The 18,567-nt window shown below is 51.2% G+C and overlaps 1 protein-coding gene across 5 annotated transcripts; it reads right to left on the reverse strand.

Moving 5' to 3' along the window:
* Nucleotides 1-2,863: 2,863 nt before the first annotated feature.
* On the reverse strand, nucleotides 2,864-18,551 carry Fhip2b (FHF complex subunit HOOK interacting protein 2B). Of its 5 annotated transcripts, none has more exons than XM_021642418.2 (17): nucleotides 18,393-18,551; nucleotides 13,119-13,197; nucleotides 10,568-10,740; nucleotides 9,520-9,624; nucleotides 9,303-9,425; nucleotides 8,281-8,514; nucleotides 8,009-8,202; nucleotides 7,648-7,756; nucleotides 7,352-7,428; nucleotides 6,877-7,066; nucleotides 6,111-6,256; nucleotides 5,887-6,015; nucleotides 5,675-5,765; nucleotides 5,385-5,528; nucleotides 4,913-5,053; nucleotides 4,625-4,725; nucleotides 2,864-4,464 (listed from the first exon to the last, which is right to left on the reverse strand). In XM_021642418.2, the coding sequence occupies exons 1-17, from the start codon at nucleotides 18,435-18,437 to the stop codon at nucleotides 4,326-4,328; spliced, it is 2,220 nt and encodes a 739-aa protein (XP_021498093.1). In that variant the 5' UTR covers nucleotides 18,438-18,551; the 3' UTR covers nucleotides 2,864-4,325. The 5 variants fall into 5 exon arrangements, with proteins under 5 accessions (XP_021498093.1, XP_021498092.1, XP_060247401.1 ...); XM_021642417.2 differs by having other exon boundaries at nucleotides 8,009-8,205; XM_060391418.1 differs by lacking the exon at nucleotides 5,385-5,528 and having other exon boundaries at nucleotides 8,009-8,205.
* Between the last annotated feature and the right edge of the window lie 16 nt (nucleotides 18,552-18,567).

An 18,567-nucleotide genomic window follows, 5' to 3' on the forward strand; every position in this document is an offset into this window, starting at 1 on the left:
TCTGTCCTGCTGGGGTGGGTGTGAGGCTCTGAAGTGACCACACCTCTAATAAAAAACACAGCTCAGACTTGTCCAGGTGTTGAGCAGTTTGGTCTGATGAAATTGCGAACAAGAGCTGAGAATGACACCTTGGCCTCTCTACCCAAGTTTCTTTCTCTGTGAACTTCCTGGGCTCTGACCTGTATCCTTGTGTTCCCTGGCTTTTCAGTTTTCGGTCAAGTCCTCTCCTCAGTTCACGAAGCCCAGGCTGGCCCTGAACTCTTATAATGTAGCTGGTGATGACTTTGAGTTTCTGCTCACCCTGCTTCTGCAGAACTCAAGTATTTTTATCAGCTGAGTTATCAACTCCCAGGCCATAACAGTTTTTTGTTTTCTTGAGACAGACTCCGCCTGCTTCGACCTGGCTGACCTCACTCAATTTTGTGGTGATCTTCCTGCCTCTGATTCTTGAGTCCTGAGAATACAGATGTGCTCCAGCATGCCAACACCAGGCTGTTGCTGCTTATCACAACTATTATTATTTAACGAACGCTTTGGGGCTGGAGAGGGGGCTCCGCTCAGCAGTTAAGAGCATGTGCTGCTCTTGCAGAGGACCCGAGTTTGGTTTCCAGCACCCACACCAAGTGGCTCCACCTGTAACTCCAGCTCCAGGCAACCCAACACCCTCTCTGGCCTCAGTGGCCACTGCACTTAACATGCACATCCCCTACACAGACATACATAGTTAAAAATAAAAAATGTAAATAAGAACCAAAAGCAGTGGGGCAAAGGCAATGTATCACGTGTTGCTAATCGCCACATGTAGGGAAAGGATTTCTGGTTCTGAGCAGGGAAACACGCACCCTAGCATTGCTTTTCACAGAGAAGGACACTATTTAGCCTCAGGAGCCAGGAGAAAAGTTTGCCGATCCTTTCCCTAGTGGCCCTGGCCTCTTTTGGTAACCATCTTGTCTGGACTCTAGAGAGAGAGAGAGAGAGAGAGGAATCCAAATGATATCTTCCAAATGATAAACCAAAGCTAGGTGTGGTGGCACATGCCTTTTATCCCAACATTTCAGAGACAGGAGGTCCTCTAAGAACTTGAGGCCAGCCTGGTCTACAAAACAAGTACCTGGATAGCCGGGACTACATCGAGACTGTTGCAAGAATTGGAATAGAGTAACAGAGTCTTTCTCATTTTTTTCATTTTTGTAATGCCATGAGTTGAACCCAGAACCTCACACATGTTAGGCAAGTAGGCTACCTAATGGTCCCAATGAGAACCAAAACCTTTGATTCAGCTCAGGAATCTTTCAGCTCCTATACTCACAGAGAAGAGTACTAATATTCACTCCCACTATCTGGCCTGGTAGTTTTCAATCCTGGGTACACATCACTATCACCCAGAGAGTTCTCAGTTCTGTCCACTATACTAAGCTGCTGAAACTGGCTGGGTGCTGGCATTTTATTTGTGTGTGCACAGGTATGCACACATGCAAAAGCCAGAGGAGAATGCTTGGAGTCCTGCTCTATTGCTTTCCACCTTATTCCCTTGAGACAGGGGTCTCCCACTGAAGCTGGAGCTAGACTGGCACCCAGCAAGCCTCAATGCGCCCCCTGTCTCCTTTATCCACAGCGCTAGGGATTCAGCTCTGTATGCAGCCACAGCTCACTGGGCATTCAAACTCCTATCTTCATGAGCAGTTTCTGTCACCCACCGAGCCATCTCCCCAGCTTGGCACTGGTATCTCAAAAAGAAGCTTAGATTATTCTTAAAAGAATATTGTCTTTTAAGGTTTCTTTTTAATTGTGTGTGTGTGTGTGTGTGTGTACATGAGTGCAGGTACCCTCAGAGGCTAAAGGCATTAGATCCCCTGGAAATGGATTCACAAGCAGATGAAAGCTGCCCAACATGGGTGCTGGGAGCCCAACCCCAATCCTCTGCAAGAGCAATGTGTGTTCTTAGCTATTAACCCACCTCTCAAGGTGAACTCAGCATTGGTGCTGGGACCCAAACTTAGAACCTGACGAGGTGGTTCTAGAATGGACCACTGCAGGTCTGCTGAGGGCCTGCTTCTCTATTCTCTGGATTGCCTGATCTCTGGGTACTTTTGCTGACTCAGAATACCCATTCCCATACCCCAACCCCACCTTTTTTAAACAAAGCTGGGAGTTGAGCATCATGGTACACACCTATAACTCCAGCACTCAGGAGGCTGAGGCCAAAGGATTACTATCCAGTTCAAAGCCAGCCTGAGTCTACAGCATGACCCTTTCTCAAAAAATTCAACCCACCAACCAAACATAAAGAGCAATGTTGAGGATTGAACACAGAGGCCTAACAAATGCTAAATATGTAGTTATGTGTGTGTTTTGTTTTTTGAGACAGGTTTTTTTTTTTTTTTTTTTTTTTTTTGTAGCCCTGGGTGTCCTGGAACTCAGCCTGCCTCTGCCTCCTGAGTGCTGGGATTAAGTGCAGGCACCACAATTGCCCATCTAAGTTGGGGCTCTTATGTCTAAACTATACCTTCAGATCCCCTCTCCAGACATCTATGGGCGAGTTTTCATCAGTCCCAGCTGTTATGAGTGACAGGGTCACACAGCACACAGCAATGCACAGATGAGGCTACCACTGCCTGATGACTCCTGATGACTCTTGGTGACTTAAAGGCTGCAGGGTGAATGGAACTGAAACAATGTTGCTCAGCCAAGAGTCAGTTCCGGCCCCATGCTGAGGACTATCAAGGTTGCCATGTCAGAACTCACACCTACCACCTCTCTCCTCCAGGGCTGGAAAAGGAATTGCGTTTGTCTTCCTTGGCATGAAAGATGGGCTCAAAGGGGCAGAAAAGCTCTGGGAAAAATAAAAGGAACAGTCAGAGTGTCCACACAATCACACTGTTTATTGCTGTGATGTTGCGAAGACACCATGCAAATGCCAAAGTGCATCGAGTATTGCCCAGCCTCTCAAATATGTAAGAATGTAAGAGTGTAGACCCACTCCACCAAGATCTGCTCCTGTCCCCACACCAGCACCCGTGTGCATTGGCGAGAGCTCTCTCTCTCACACACACATACACACACACACGCACACGCATAGACACACATACATGAACATACACACACAGGCACAGCTCTCTCACACACAGGAGTGCATGATGTTCTTTGGAGCAGCAGAGAAATCCTCCCCCGCTAGGAGGAATGCGGGAGAGGTAGAGGTCATGGAGTTTCCTCCTCTTTCATGTCACCTCCTGGCAACCCGTGCCCGGCTTCGAGAGGCGGCATGGGCAGGAAAAGGAAGCAAAAGGGGCTTTGGCCTGCTCCTCCTTGCCCAGGAGCGAAGCCAACAACTGCAGGCCTGTTGTGAGGTAATGCCTGGCGCCGCCCGTGTGTTCTTGCAGGTTGAGACAGATTCAGGCCGGGTGGGGTGGCAACCCCAGCCATGGAGGACATAAGAAGAACAATACCAGAGCTATCTGCTTGTGTCTCAGCCCCTCCTCACTAGACTTCAGGGTCCAGAGTTGGGGTGCCCTGTCCCATCTGTACCTTGAGTTCCTGTGCTCCCCAGGATTGGATTCCACTGGGATCCCTGGGTGCTGGGCAGGACTCAGAGGGCAAGGCCCACCACCCCTGGTCAATGACCTCTCTGCCCAGGTGTTGTGGACTTGCCGGGACGGGTTTAGAAGGCGCCAGAGAGGAACCAGCTGGAACTGGAGCCTGGCACCCAGCTCCAAGGCTCTCTCCTGCCCTGGCTGCAGCTGCGCCAAGGCTCTTGTTAGCAGCTGCCCCCGCCTGGGCGCGGAGCATGCTTTGGGCATCTGCCATGAGGCAGTTGGGAATTTTGCAACAGTCTCCAGGAAGGCAGAGCAGGAAGAGGGGGCTTCCCTCCGTCTCCTTCTCTGTCTCCCTCACTACGGTTCACACCAAGGAAGCCATGAAGAAACTTGCCGAGTCTCAAGCAACTTCCATGATACCTAACATGACAGACAGGGTTTTGGACCCAACTCTCTGGACTGCTTTCTCGCCAGCTTCAAAGGCAGTAGTTCATTTCCCTTGCCCCTGGAGTTCTCTCACATGTGGCCCTGGTCACAGTATAGCAGGGACAGTCACACAACACATGCAGGGCGGGGCCTAGGTGCTCACAGCTGCTCCAAGAAGGCCCCAAGAATACCACTGCCTTAGAAGCCAGCACCTCCCTGAAACCTCAGCTCAGGTGATCAACAGGTGAGGTCTCCTGCAGCTGAAGTCCACAGCATCGAGGACAGAGTGGCAGCACGGCCAGGCAGGAGGCCACTTGTGGGCAGAAGTACAGGCAGGAGTCTTACCCCGCCCATCACGCTCCTGGCTCAGACTTGCCCTTCCGGGGGTGGAGAGCAGTTCAGGTAAGGACCATGTGGGGGAAACTTGACAAATGCAATGGCGGCCAGCTCCTTGCAGAATTCCTCAAGTACTACCACGCCCTGGAGTAGGGTCTGATGGTCCAGACTGTGGAGAGACAGTGGCGGGTGGTGGAAGATGGCATGGCTGGGCATCAGCAGGTGGGCTTATAGCATGACAGCCCATGTCCACAAAGCTTGATTTAGGATAGGGTCCTCAGGACTGCCTTCCCAAGCCCACTGGGCATCCACTTCCCTTGGGTACTTACTGCTCTCCTGGAATCTGGCCCATCAGTTGCTTGCGCACCAAAAGCAGTTTACCAGGAAACTGGGGTACCCTCTGAATTCTTTGCATTAAGTCCCCGATCACCTAGAGTTCAGAGAGGACTAAGATGAGACCTGACCATGCCCCACAGCTGCCTCTGGCTCTACCATCCCATAGGAGGTGGGAGGATGGGATTGGAAAACCCGTGCTTTTCCCGACACTAATAAGGGTGACGACTCCATTCCCAACCCTTGCCCTGCTCTGTTCCTTCCTGTGGCACCCTCATCCTTACCCTGACAAGCACAGAGAACAGACTCCTGCAGCCAGGGGCCAGGCTGATGTAGGGATCCAGGAGGTACTCATGAATATGGGGGTGGGGGAACAGGGCGAGCCGGGACAGGACTGAGGTCACTTGTAGGTTCAGGCTGTAAGGCTGTAGGGAACAGGATGGACAACACTGAGTGCTGGCAAGGGGTGGTGAGCATTTTTGCACTCCCCAAGCAAGGCGCCTGGCTGGTGTGAATGTGTGCGGGGGTGGGAGACTCACGTGATGTGTGTATGTCATGGATTCCCTGGGGCTGAGGGCCAGAGCATGTTAAGGCGTGTGGAGAACAGGCGAGACAAGGCTTCCCGCCTGGGGAAAGGTAAAGGGGCTGTGGAGCTAAGGAACCAAGAGAGGTCCACCCCTGGTCAGCAACCACTATTCTCTCAAAAGGCAATGAGGCCCGGCCTGGAGCTCTCCTAGGCACAGTCTTTGTGGCTACCTGATCCAAAATCCGGGCCATTCGGTCAAAGAGCACTTGGAGGAAGCGACCCTCAAAGAAATGCCTTTCAGGCTCATGAGAGTCCAAGGGTGCTGGGACCGGGGGCCAACCCCAGGGGGCTACACGGGAGCTGCATTCCTGGAACTGAAGCAGAGGGGAGGAAGCATTGAAGGAACAGGCCCAGAAAGGCCTAGTTGAGAGACCCCAAAAAACTAGCATGGGGTTGAGGCTGTAGCAGGGGGATAACAAAGGGCCTAGAAGATGAGGGGACCCACAGGACCACCACTCACCAGGCCGTAGGCATCGTGCACATATGTGTCATATCCATTCTCCTCCAGGAAGGCTGATGTCTTGGCTTCCTCGGGGACCAGGCAAAGGAAGCTAAGAGACAGGAGCCTAGGTGTGGGGGCGCTCCCCTGGCTTCCCCCACTCTCTGCTGTTCACAGGGTCCCAAGGACAGAACATAATTCAGGTGGTTCCGGCTGCCTAACCTTCTCCCCACCTGTTAACGATCTCCGTCACTGCTGTTTTGCCATCCGAACTGGTGGCAGGAGCTGGGGGAGGCTTTGTGGAGGGCTGAAGGCCAGAATCGAGGAAGCCATCAGTGAAGTAGGGGTCTTCCTCCAGATCCCTACAGGCACCGATGAACAGATGGATGAGCGGGTGTGCATGGGTGTGCTGAGTCCTGGGCAGCACCCTGCCTCCCTCCCTCTCTGTTTCACTTACAGGGTGTCCTCATAGCTCTCCGGCTCCGGCGAGCCCCGGGCTACATACAGGCGGCCCTCAAGGTTTTGCAGGACCAGACTGCGTATGACTTGCTCATGAGGCTTCTGCAGCAGCTCCTCAAATAGGCGAAGCGTGGCAATGCTGATCTGCAGTGAAAGAGGGCAGCAGGGGTCCCTCCCATCATCTTCCTGGCTTCTCTCTCTCCTCCCTTTGTCTTTTGGTTTTTCAAGACAGGGTTTCCCTATGTATCCCGGCTGTCCTGGAACTTGCTCTGTAGACCAGGCTGGGCTCGAACTCAGAGAGATATGCCTGCTTCTGCCTTCTGAGTGCTGGGAATAAAGGCGTGCGCCACACCTCTTCCTGGCTTCTCAATGCCTGAGAACCAATGCCAGGAAAACTCCTCTAAGGTAGGGGTCACTTCCCTTGTTGGTCATGGGCTAAAGGAGGTGTTCATTTCTCATTTGATGTGCCATCTCGGGCAAACCCATCAACTTCTCTGTGCCAGTTTCTGTATTAGAAAAAAATGGGACGACCTCACAGAGTGCTTGAGTCTCCAGAAAGCCAAAGGAATAGAAGAGCAATTTGCAAAATATACAGAAAATCATGACAAAGACAGCGTGGCTGCCAATCATACATTATGACTGCCTTCTTTGGCTTGAGGCCTGAGGCTGAGCTACCTGGGCCAGCTGAGGAAAGCAGGAGGGAACCCTCTGGAAGCCCTGTGGTGGCTGTGGAGCAAACTGGAATGCAGGCCCTCCTGCCTTACCTCGTCAGACAGATGGTCACAGTGCATGATGAGGTGTGTGCGCAGAGTATGGGGGCTGTCCTCTGCGGCTGCAGGCTGCTGGTCGGTGCCCAGGAGGAAGGCCATGGCCTCCTGCAGCAGTGCAGGGGAGCGCAACTGTCGTAGCAAGGCTGTCAGCAGGGCGGTGGAGGTCAGGATACTCTGCTCAGACCTGTGGGGAGAGGGAGAGAGCAGAGGAGGGTTGGTGGGTGAGCAGGGGTAGGAGTGTAGAACCTTTCCTGTTTTCCTCTCATTGTTGGCTAACCTCCCCATCCCTCATGAAGTCCTATAGTCATGGGTGGGTGGCTGTGCTCCAGCCCATGGGGCTTAGAGCCATGTGCACATCAGATCTGGGGAATATTAACAGGAGGTCCCTGGCGTTTGTTAGAGCAAGAGGCTTGGTAGGGTGGCCAGACACAGGCCAGAGCCATGGACAGAGGACCAAAGAGACACTTACACATGCAGGAGCTGGGGCTGCAGGGTCTCCACAAACAGCTTCTCAGCCACGGCCTTCGCCAAGGCCTCCGCTACCACCTAGGAACCAGACGGCATGTCTCCTGTCTTTACACCCCATCACATTTTTGCCTAAAAGATCACTGTGTCCTCACACAGCCCCCAAATATGTCAGAGGGGCCTGGCTAACCAGAGCCAACCTGGCATATGGCTCCAAGTCACCATGCATCAGCTCCACTCCATCACTGAGACACCTGGTGAAGCTAGGAGAGGACCCTGGTCACACCTGCCGCTGCTCACCGTGTGTGCCTCTGTGATAAGGTGGTCACAGTAATCAAACCAGCCCAGGAAGGCAGCCAGAGCCTCCTTGCCAGGGAAAGAGGCCTCATCAGACGGGGCACTGGGTAACCTAAGAGAAAGGGAAACAGGAAGATGAGCAAAAAGCTTCAGGGCCTTACTGAAGGGTATCTGAGAGGTCGTCACTCCATCTCGAAGCTCTGCTGCCGTGGTGGTCAGATTGCAGAAGGGATGCTCAGCTGGGAGGGGCCCTGGGGACTGGTTCTCCCCACCCCCAGCAAGAAGGTAGCTAGCAAGGCTGCCTAGTCTATGTAACTAGCAGCCCCTGAAGATATTTCTCAGTCTCCCCAAGCCAGGAACCCACCTCCAGCTGATGCCCTCTAAAGTGGCAATGTCTGCCGGGTCGAGGCAGGCAGGCATGGACCGGTACAGTTGACAGAGGTGCTCAGCTATCACCGCACAACAGGAGGTGCTTTGTGTCAGGTACATGGCAGCTGCCGGTGAGGCCACGCTGACTAGTAGCAGTATGTTCTCCTGCGCCTTCAGGGCCACCCGACTCTTCTAGGGGATGGGAGATGATGTCTGAGACAACAGCTGTCTTCACCCTCCCTACCCCTGCCATCTCTGCAGCCAGACCTTGCTCTTGCACAGCCCCAGCAGAGAGGTGATGAGATTGCTCTCCCCGGGCCCACTTTCTGGCCCCTCAGTCCCAGCAGGCAGGTGGATGTTCAAGGCTGGGACACCACAGTGCTCCCTATCCAGTCCAGAATCCCCCCCAGGAGCGTCACTGTGGGGACAGTCCTTGTCCCTGTCTTTAGGCAGAGCTGTAGATTCTCTGAACGTCTTCTTCTTATTTATAATCTTTTTACCCTGCAAAAAAAAAAAGGTAGGGTGGGGCCAAGGTCAGAAAGGAGATCACTCCATCCACAAGGTGCTTGAGAGTGCAGGGTTAAGAGCCAGGTGTGGTGGAGCGCTCCTGTAATCTTAGTGGAGGATCACAAGTTCAAGTCCAGCCTGGGCTACACAGTCTCGCTGTGTGTCTTGCCAGGCATTGTAGTATAGACTGTAATTCCAGAACTTGGGAGACTGAGGCGGGAGGATTGTAAGACTGACGCAAACCTGGGATATAGAGAGCCTGTCTCAAAAAGCCAAAACAAGAGCCAAACTGTTGCTACAGGAGACTCAGAGACCTGAGTACTATCCCTAAAACCCATGTAAAAGTGGAAGGAGAGAGCTGACTCTACCTAGACACACACACAAACACATGACAGGGCTGGGAATGTGGCTCAGTTGGTACAGTGCTTGCCCACAACATGTGAAGGCCTACGTTCAATCCTTACCACCCCATAAACTGAACATAGCGGTACATGCTTACAACTCAACACTAGTGAGACTGAGATAGAGGCAGAAGGATCAGAAGTTCAAGGTCATCCTTGACTACACAGTGAGTTTGAAGCCAGCCTGGGCTACATGAGACACCTCCTGCCCCACCCACCCAGCCCAAATCCAAACTGCAATAAAAGACTGCAGAGTAAAAAGAATGACGGGGCCTTATCCTAGAGTACCTGTGGGCACCGAGTTCTCCTCCTTCCTCAGCAGGGTCAAGAGGGCTTGCCTCGGGCTCTCCACCACAGCCTGTTTCCCACAGAAGCACTTACTTCCAGAATATAGGCCAACAGCTCTGGATCCTGCTGTATCTTAGAGCAGAGGACACTGGTGAACTGAACTTCTTCCTTTTCCGTGAGGGATCCAGGGGCTGTCCCTCCAAGTCGGAGAAGTTTCTAAAAAGAGGAACAGGACGAGAAACCCAGAGGGATGGGGTGCTGGGAGAGAGAAGTCCTACGGCCAGAAACCCTGTGTCTCCTTGGTCCTCACCTGCACAGGCCTGTGGACGCTCAGGTAGTGCAGCAGCGGGTGCTGCACCTGGGCCAGGACCTTGCTGAAGAACTGGAACACCTGCTGTCGCATGCCTGGGGGGTACTGAGACGGAGCATCCTGTCAGAGGGGAGGCCGCGGCCACCATTCTGGAGCACTCCCCTCCAGAGAGCCAGAGAGCTCAGCAGCCTTCCCTGGCAGGCCTCTTCCCTGCCACACAGTGTGCAAAGCAGCAGTTGCTCCCTTCACCCCTGCCCAACACCCTTTCCTGAATTAGTGCCTTTCAGGACTGGGTCATTACTGAACACAGTGCTCCGTCTGTATCTACCGGTTTTGTATCTGTGGGGTTCATCAGTCTCAGACCAAAAATATTCAGAAACATGTACAGACCATTTTCTTATTGCCTAATTATTGTAGCATTGTGAGTTTCATGGTACTTACATTTATTAATTATAAGCAATCTAGAGATTAGGAGAGTGTGTGTAGGTTATCTGTCTATAATCCACCAATCTATCTGTCATCTCTCTCTCTGTGTCCCTCTTTCTTTCTGGACCCTATTTAATTTTCATTTTATTTTTTTTACTTTATTTCTGTGTGTGCACCCACACACATGAGCCTTGTCGCACATGAGGAAGTCAAAGGATGACTTGCAGTCCTCTCCTACCGTGTGGACCCCAGGAGCTGACTTCTTGTTGTCAGGCATGATGGCAACCACCTTTACCCACAGAGCTATCTTGCTGGGCCCCATTTTGCTGGCCTCAGATCCATTTCCTATAAGGGACTTGAACATTCACAGATTTTGGATCTGAGGGAAAGGGTCGCAGGGTCCTGGGACCCATCGTCTGGGATAACAGGGACTCACTGTGTGTGACTATCCTGTCACTCAGTCCCCGTCACTCAGTACCTAGAACAGAGCCCAGCAAATGGCAGGTCCCTCTCCAAGTAACACAGTACTTGTCCCATCAAGACAGAGGTGCACAGGTCAGAAAGCATGGAATAAGGGATTGACTGGGGTGGAAGTTTCCAGATGCCCCAGGAGCATGCCCACCTCCGCTTTACCCAGAGTGCACAGGGTCTCCAGGATCTTGTGCTGCAGCAAGTATTCCAGACAAGGTCCAGCCTCACCAGAGGACGCCTGCTGCTTCTCCTCATACACCAAGATGTCCAGCATCTGCTTCAGTCGCCAGGGAATATCTGTTTTCTTGGCTGGCGTGTTTTCATCTAATCGAGGTTCAAGACACAAGGGGAGGTGGCATGAAGATGACTGGACCCTTTCTCTCATGACAAGCCCAGAAGGAAGCCACACCTTAACGGGCTGAGCGCCACCAGGAAATGGAAGTTTCCAGCTGATACTCGTGTATTTTAAAAAGAAGAAGCAGCAGGGGATTAGGCTGAGGACACAGCCTGCTGACTGAGAGTGTATGCCTGCCCCCCATGAGGCATCAGGTGGGCAGCAACATTCCCTACCAGGGACCCCTCATGGGCTCAAAGGAAGACATGAGTCCATAGAAGTAGATGTTTTGAGAGCTGCCTATCCCAGGCTTAAGTGAGCCGCTACGGAATCTGTCCTGTGCTCATCCAGGCTATGATTTTAGCAGCTTCCTTCCCAGTAGCTTCTAGGGCCTGGTCTTGTCACTTTTCCATTCAGGAAGTCAGAGGAAAGCACAATCTGTCAGTCAGGCGATGATGAGCCTCAGTAGAGAAGGTTTTCCAGCTGGCCTTGGAGCACCCCCTAGCTTTCCTTTAGGGGATAGGCTGTTAAGCAAGGGAGCTTGCTTCACCCTCTCCCTCATACACCAAGGGATGATTTTAAAAGCTCTAGATGTACAGAAAGGCCAGGTGAGTTGAAGGACTTAGTTTTAGGTGAGGCTTGGTGGCAAAGGCTTGTAATCTCAGCTTCTCAGGAGGCTGGTGAGGAAGAGGTATTGAAAGTTCAAGGCCTGCCTGGCCTACAGAGTGAGTTCAAAGCCAGGCTAGACATGTAAGTGAGATCTTGTTTTAAAATAAAAAGAGAAAAGGGCCAAGGGATGTAGTGGGGCATGGAGGCGGGAAGGATTGCCCTGGGTTCAATCCCTAATACACAGAGAGAGAGAGAGCATATATTTACTATAAAAAAGTAGCTCCCAACTAGAAAGAAATTCTTCCCCCACCCAAAAATGTCAGTATTTAGAGGTATTTATGTATGTCACAGTTGAGAGACGTGATACTAGAATCGAGTAGGGAGAGGCCAGAATTGCTGCTCAATAGGCAATACAGTTATTTCCCCTTCCATTTGAACAGTCCTGTCTTAGTGTCCATAGGCCAAGATTGAAGAAAGCCTGGTCTAACAAACCCCCCCAGAGTGTTCAAAGGCCGCTTTAATTCCATGGGCTGGCTCACACTGGAAAGAAAGCCTCTAGGAAAATCATAGGCCCAGACAGTCTGAACTCAGGGAAATGGAAAGTTGGTGATAGAGGATCTGGTTACCTGGCAACCAGGCTTCTGGACTACAAAGCACCCAATCAGATTCTGACCCTCACTGAGTCATTTTGGTGGGTTAATGCATTAATTCTTTGACCCTTTGAGATATCAGTTGGGGGAAAACAGACCCACACATGTGCCTTAGCTTTCCTATTTGTACTTTCTTTTGGTGGTGGTTGGGGGGCGCAGAGCAGGTTTTGAGACAGGGTTTCTTTGTATAGCCTTGGCTGTCCTGGACTTGCTTTGTAGACTGGGTTGGCCTTAAACTCATAGAGAACTGCTTGCCCCTGCCTCTCCAAATTACAGGCCTATGCCACTGCAACTCAGCTCTACTTGTACTTCTTAAAGTGACCAAGGCAAAATAATTTATTGCACATCTTTCTCCTCTCCCTGTCTCTCTAAGACAAGGTCTCATGTATCCCAGGGTGACCTTGAACTTCTTTCTCCCATCTCTTAAGCACTTGATTACAAGCATGTACCATTGCCTGGTTTATGCTGTGAGGCCTGAACGCTCTGTATGGGCAAGAGAAGCAAGCATTCTATCAACTGAGCTACATCTAAGCCCTGTTGCATATCTTTTTCAAAATTTATTTATTTTATGTGTACTGATGTTTTGCCTGCATGTCTCTGTGTGAGGGTGTCAGATTCCCTGGAACTGGAGCCACAAACAGTTGTGAACTGCCACGTGGGTGCTGGGAATTGAACCTGGGTCCTCTGGAAGAGTAGTCAGTGCTCTTTACCTCTGAGCTATCTTTCCAGCTCCCTGCTGCATTTCCTTTAATCAAGAGTCCTAGTGACAAGCACTTAGGACCAAAGGCCCAGGGACTGTACCCAGCTGGAAACGAAAGCAAGTGGAGCTACCTTTACTACCCAGAGTCAGGCCAGTGTGGTCCCCAACCTCCTTGTCCTCACTCATTATTCACATAGCTCCTCTCCCAAAAAGATCAGAGTGGGGCCAACAATTTAACCATGAAGGCCAGCAAGGGCTAGGTCTCTGGGTCTGTCTCCCTGGCTCAGTCCAGAGATGTCCTGATGTCCAGAGCCCTGACATAACCTTTTCCAAGACACCTGTGGTCACTCCCTGCCCACTCTGCCCAGCCCCCCTCCTCAGGTCCCAGGCTGGGGAGCAGCAGGCTTACCTGTGCTCTCGATATAGTAGTGTGTGATGCCCTTCCAGTGCTCCACAAAGGCCTGCAGGAGGTCAATGCTGGGCTCCCGCTGCAGAGAGAGTAGACACGTTCTTTGTGGGAGTGCCAACCAAGGGCCCACTGGCACTAGCACCCATAGGGACAGAAGCCCGTGGGCCTATTCAGTGTCCACTTGGGTGAGTTCTAGGTCCTAGAGAAAACATTATGTTCCAAGCTTTTCAAAGGGAAAAGTAATTCATCTTTCCACAGGGGCTTTGTCCCCAAGAAGTAAGCATGTTGAAGGAGAAACAGACATGAGTATTTCTGCACAATCTGAAATCCATCCATGCTACAACAGAGGGACTGCCAACCATCCAGGGGTGCCTGAGAAGATGATGAGAATGATACACAAGGAAAAAGCTTCGGGTTCCTTTCTGTTGGGGCCTAGGAAAACCTACGTTCAAGGCCATGGCAGGCTCTACTCGGACAGTTAACACTTCCACACCCAATAAAGGAACCGCTTACTTATAGAGTGTTTCCATTTTTAGTCCCAGGCTGCAGTCTGCACCCCTAACTCCTGGCCACCTTCTTCTGTCAACCTGGAGGCTTTCTGACACTGTTGTCTGTAAGCCCCTCAATTATTCCCACTCCTCATAAGTGTTCTCTTCATTTCGGCACTGGCCTTGAACTGAGGGTGACTAACTGCCCTGAAAATAAAATCTTCTCTCCTTGTACAGTAACCGTTTATAGGCAGAAAATGAAGAAATGCCAGAGGGGGTAGAAAACACCTTGAATCACAGCACTCAGGGAGGCAGAGGCAGGGAGATATCTGTGAGTTTGAGATCAGTCTGGTCTACAAAAAGCAAGTCCAGGACAGCTAAGGCTACATAGAGAAACCCTGTCTTGAAAAACAAAAGGAGGAAAGAAAGAAAGAAAATGCAGAGAACAACTGACAGGGGGTTTCCCAGCCCTGACTGATACAGCCAAACATACCCCTACACCTAAGGCTTAGGGAACACTGAAGAAGTGGGGATGGGAAGTCTGCAAGTGCCGGAGCACCAGGACATCTGCTGCAAGATGGTGTCTTCCACATGACAGGGGAGCTGCACTTATGAAATCTCAAGGATACGGTCACTTAATCAAGGCTTGAACAAGGACAACATGAGTTGGCATGCCAACATGGACGGGGAAAGTTCAAAAGGCCCCACCCCTAGATGAAGAGCTACAGATAGCTAATGGCTACTGAGAGATGGAGGGAATAACCTCCTGACACATTATCCAATACCAAACGGTCAGCCCCTACACACGTGTGCATATGAGCGACACTAAATGGACTCACCAAGTTGTCTGTGTTTTCCCGTGTAACAATAACAATTACAGAAGAAGAGCTCATTCATATGAGAAGAAGTGGGGGTATGGGAGAAGCTGGTAGGAGGAGGGTAAGGGGTGGAAACGATCTAAATACACTACTCATGAAATTCTGAAAGATTTTTTCTTTTTAAACAAAGAAAAAAAAATCATTAAAAGGATAGAAATACATCAAGTGTCCCTCCCACAGGTGTTTCTTTCCTCCAGGTCTTCGCTCAGGCCACAATGTCCCAGGATCCATCATTCCTATACACCTGTCTAGGTCCTGAGATTCCTCACTGACACCACTAAAGGATTGGGCAGCTCCATAAAAGCCTTGGCTTTGACTCCTCCTGCCTGCACACACGTCTTCCTAGCTCAGTCCTTTATGGTACCCCAGAGCAGGGCATCTTCTAGAATCATTCATTTGGTATGTATTTGGGAGTGCCTTCTGGGTGCAGGATGCTATGCTATACATCACAAGCAATCTAAGGATAACCAAGCTTCCAGTAAATGTGCTGCCACCAAGAAAAGAATGCAAGACTGCACCCCAAACCACTAATGTATGAGGAAGTAGCAGAAGTGGAAAGGGATCTCTTAAAGAGAGTCACTTCTAGGGGCTGGAAAGTTAAGATGGCTCAGTGAAGACAGAAATTTGGTTCCCAGACTCATGTAGGATGCTTCACAAATGTCTGTAACTGCACCTGGGGATCCAATACCCTCTTCTAGCTTCCACAGGCACCCACACGCATGTAGCACAGATATTCATATACACAAAGGAAAAATAAAAATAAACCTTAAGAAAAGAAGGGCCATAAATGGATCCCTTTCAAGATCCTGCCAAAGAACAAAAACTCCAACTGGATCAAATTTCAGCAATGCAAGGAAGATGTTCCCAGCAGAAAGATCTAGGCAGAGTGCATTAGGGGAAAGGGCATGAGAAGCAATGAAGATCATGTGGGTCTCCTAGGCCAAGTCAAGAAGTCTGTTGTGTTTTTGTGGTTGTTGTTGTTGTTGTTTTTTAAGGCGGTCAGCACCACCTTCAGAGGAGTGTTTTGGAAAGATCTATCTGGTAGTGTCATGCAAGATGTTTAGCTGGCCATGGCAGCAGTAAGGGGCAACTAAGTCGGAGCCTTTGAAACACCTCCTACCCAGTAGGCTCTTCTTTCAAAATTAGTTGCCATCAGGTGTGGTGACAACATGCCTTTAGTCCCAGTACTCAGGAGGCAGAGGCAGGACGATCTCTTGAGTCCAAGGCTATGCTGCTCCACAAAGCAAGTTCCAGGACACTAAGAACTACAAAGAGGAATCCTGTCTCAAAAAATGGAAAAAATAAAATAAAATAAAAACTTAGATGTAGGGTCAGTAACTCTTCCAGAAAGGCATGTCCTTCAAGATAATCCATTCCAGGCTGGTAAAATGGCTCATATTAAAGACCTTGCTGCTGAGTTTGAGACCCAGGACCTCTGACCTCCACATGGTATGCCTGTGGTACACCCCATATACATATAGACCAAACAGTGGCAATAATAAGATCCCCATCCACAGGGAGTAACCTGACTCATCATATTCATACGATCCTATTATTCAGGTTCCGATAGACTGTGAGCTTCCTGAGGGCTAGGGCTGTGATTTTGTTTTTTGTTTTCTGTTTTGGTTTTTCTAGTCAGGGTTTCTCTGTGTAGTCCTGGCTGTCCTGGAACTCACTCCATAGACAAGGCTGGCCTCTGCCTCCTGAGTTCAAGGGTTAAAGGCACGTGCCACCACCACCCAGCCTAAGGCTGGTTTTTGTTGTTGTTTTGTGTTTTTATTTTTTTCCATCTGGCAACCCCAGAAGGGCTTTCACCAACTTTGAGGAAGCTCCTGTAGACACTCCTGCCATACTTGGTCTTGGAAAGTCCTTGGAGCCTCAGCCAGCACTCCAGTGACCTCAGTTTCTGTGATAGGGTCTCATCCTATCCTCAGATTTCATCTGTAAGTTCCAAAAAACCTTGTGCCAAATTTCATGAAAAGAACTATTCATATAAGAAAAAGAGACCCAGGGCAGCCAAGGCAGCCATCAAAACCCGGTGGACAGGAGAAAGCAGGGCAGAAATCTCTACCCCTGAATCTACTATTGGATACCAGACCAAAGAAACTATCAAGCAATTTCTGCTAGAAGATAGCATTACTTTTAGAATGAGCCACAAGGTTTCCTACCAGGGGCAGAAAGAAGTACCGAGTGGGTCATCTTCTGTTTGGTGGTCCAACCAACCTGAGGGAAGACCTAATCCCAGGAAGTGGGCGGAGCTGAAAAGCGGAATTCCTGTGCGGCCTAAATCACATCTCCTGGTGTAAGTCGCCCACCTGCAGGTCGCCTGCCTAAAAATATGTCCCTCCACTCTCTGCATCTGCAGCTCCTGATACCTAAATTTTCTGCACTCAGGGTGTAAGGAGCAAGAAAGCTTTGGGCTGTCCATCCTTCCAGCCCTCCTTGTAAACCGAGCTGTGTCCAGAAGGATGCATTAGTTTATCAGATCACTTTTTAAGACGACAGTTGTTTTTATTTGGGACTGGAAGGAGAAGAAAAGGCCATTTTGAAATTCTCTGTCTTGGGGTATCCTGGACTCTTGTTTCTCAAAGCAAAGGAGGATAGTGATGGGGGAGGGGAGGTTACAGAAGTGTCTCCCTCTACCAGCTTCCCTAAGGCCGAGCCAGTTTCCACTAGTAATAGCTGGATTGGTGCTGCGCACGCCTTTAATCCCAACATTCAGGCGGCAGAGGCAGGCAGATCTCTGAGTTTGAGGCCGGCCTGGTCTACAGAGCGAGTTCGAGGACAGCCTGGGCTACACAGAAAAACCCTATGTTGACAAACAAACAAAACAACAACAAACAAACAAAAATAGTAAGACATGCTCTGTCTAGGGAAGGGATGGAGGAAAAAAAGGGGAGGCAAACCCCAGATTGTTTCTCCAGAGACAATTTGATAGACTAAACACATCAATTAGAGGGTGTTTTTATACAATGAGAGAGGAAAAAAAAATAACTTTCCTGATAGCTTCTTGCAAGGCTGCTGAATGAAGAGTGATTCACTTACAGTGGGCTTCCAGGCACATGCACTCCCAGAAAGACGGCCCAAACCCAAACTGACAGTCGTAAAAACAAAACAAAACAAAACAAAACAAAACAAAACACTCTTCCACCCAAGCCCCTCAGGCAGGCTGACCTCGCTACCTCAAGGTCAGTTCGGCTCAGTGGCCTGAGATACGCGGCCTGCAGGGGGCTGCTTCCGGGTTCCCTCGACCACCCACCCCAACAACGCTCTCTGTCACCTTCCTGGGGTCGTAATCGCTCAGGGCCTCAACTCCCATGCTAAGAAAGAGAGAACTCCTGGTCCTGGGAGCTCTCCAGAGGCCAAGAGGGGAAAGGGAACTGTGTTTACAATTCCAGGTGAGAAGGAACGGAGGAGCGACAGGAACGAGGAAGGAAGGCTGGCAGGGGCAGAGGGGGCGACATGGGGCAGATCCGGGGGAGAGGGCCGGCGACCAGGGAGCGTTTGGGGAGAGAAGAGTTAGAAAGCTAGCAGAAGCTCTCGGGGCGCAGGGAACCTAGCAAGAAGCACCGCGGAGCGCAGGATCAGGGGAGTGGGGCACAGGGAGCGTTAACAGGAATTGGTGCGGAGGCAGGATCGAGGGATCCGGGCTCAGAATCAAGGGAGCAGAGGCTCAGGATCACGAGAGTCGGGCGTAGGAGCAGCAAAACGGAGCGCAGGTTGGCGGGAGCCGGTGGGTCTGGAGAGAATGTGGGAGATCGGCCGACGACTGAGGGACACGACCCGGCGACAGAGGCCCGGAAGCGTCGGGGCCGGGGGAGGGGCCCTGCCCAAGGGGCCCGCGCCCGCCCTCCCCCACAGCCCCAGCTCGCGCCCGCCCCTCCGGTCCGACCGCGGCCCAGCCTCACCGCCCCCACGGCCTCCTGCAGCAGTGCCCCGAGCCGGCTCAGCATGATGGCGGCCCGGCCCGGCTCGGCTCCCGGCCCGGCTCCCGGTAGCAGCGCGGTGGTGGCGGAGGAGGCGGCCAAGCGGGAGGGAGGCGGGACCCGGCCCTGGAACCCCGCCCCTGCTGGAGGGCTGGGG

Source organism: Meriones unguiculatus, chromosome 9 (assembly GCF_030254825.1).
Source record: "Meriones unguiculatus strain TT.TT164.6M chromosome 9, Bangor_MerUng_6.1, whole genome shotgun sequence".
Lineage (NCBI taxonomy): Eukaryota > Metazoa > Chordata > Mammalia > Rodentia > Muridae > Meriones > Meriones unguiculatus.

What these genes read in the sequence shown, in the direction of transcription:
- Fhip2b (XM_021642417.2), bottom strand. Translation starts at nt 18,437, where the DNA reads ATGCTGAGCCGGCTCGGGGCACTGCTGCAGGAGGCCGTGGGGGCG. An exon ending in CTACTATATCGAGAGCACAG is followed by an intron (nt 10,741 to 13,118) that starts GTAAGCCTGCTG and finishes AACCTCGATTAG; the next exon opens with ATGAAAACACGCCAGCCAAG. An exon ending in GCACTCTGGGTAAAGCGGAG is followed by an intron (nt 9,625 to 10,567) that starts GTGGGCATGCTC and finishes GCTCCGTCTCAG; the next exon opens with TACCCCCCAGGCATGCGACA.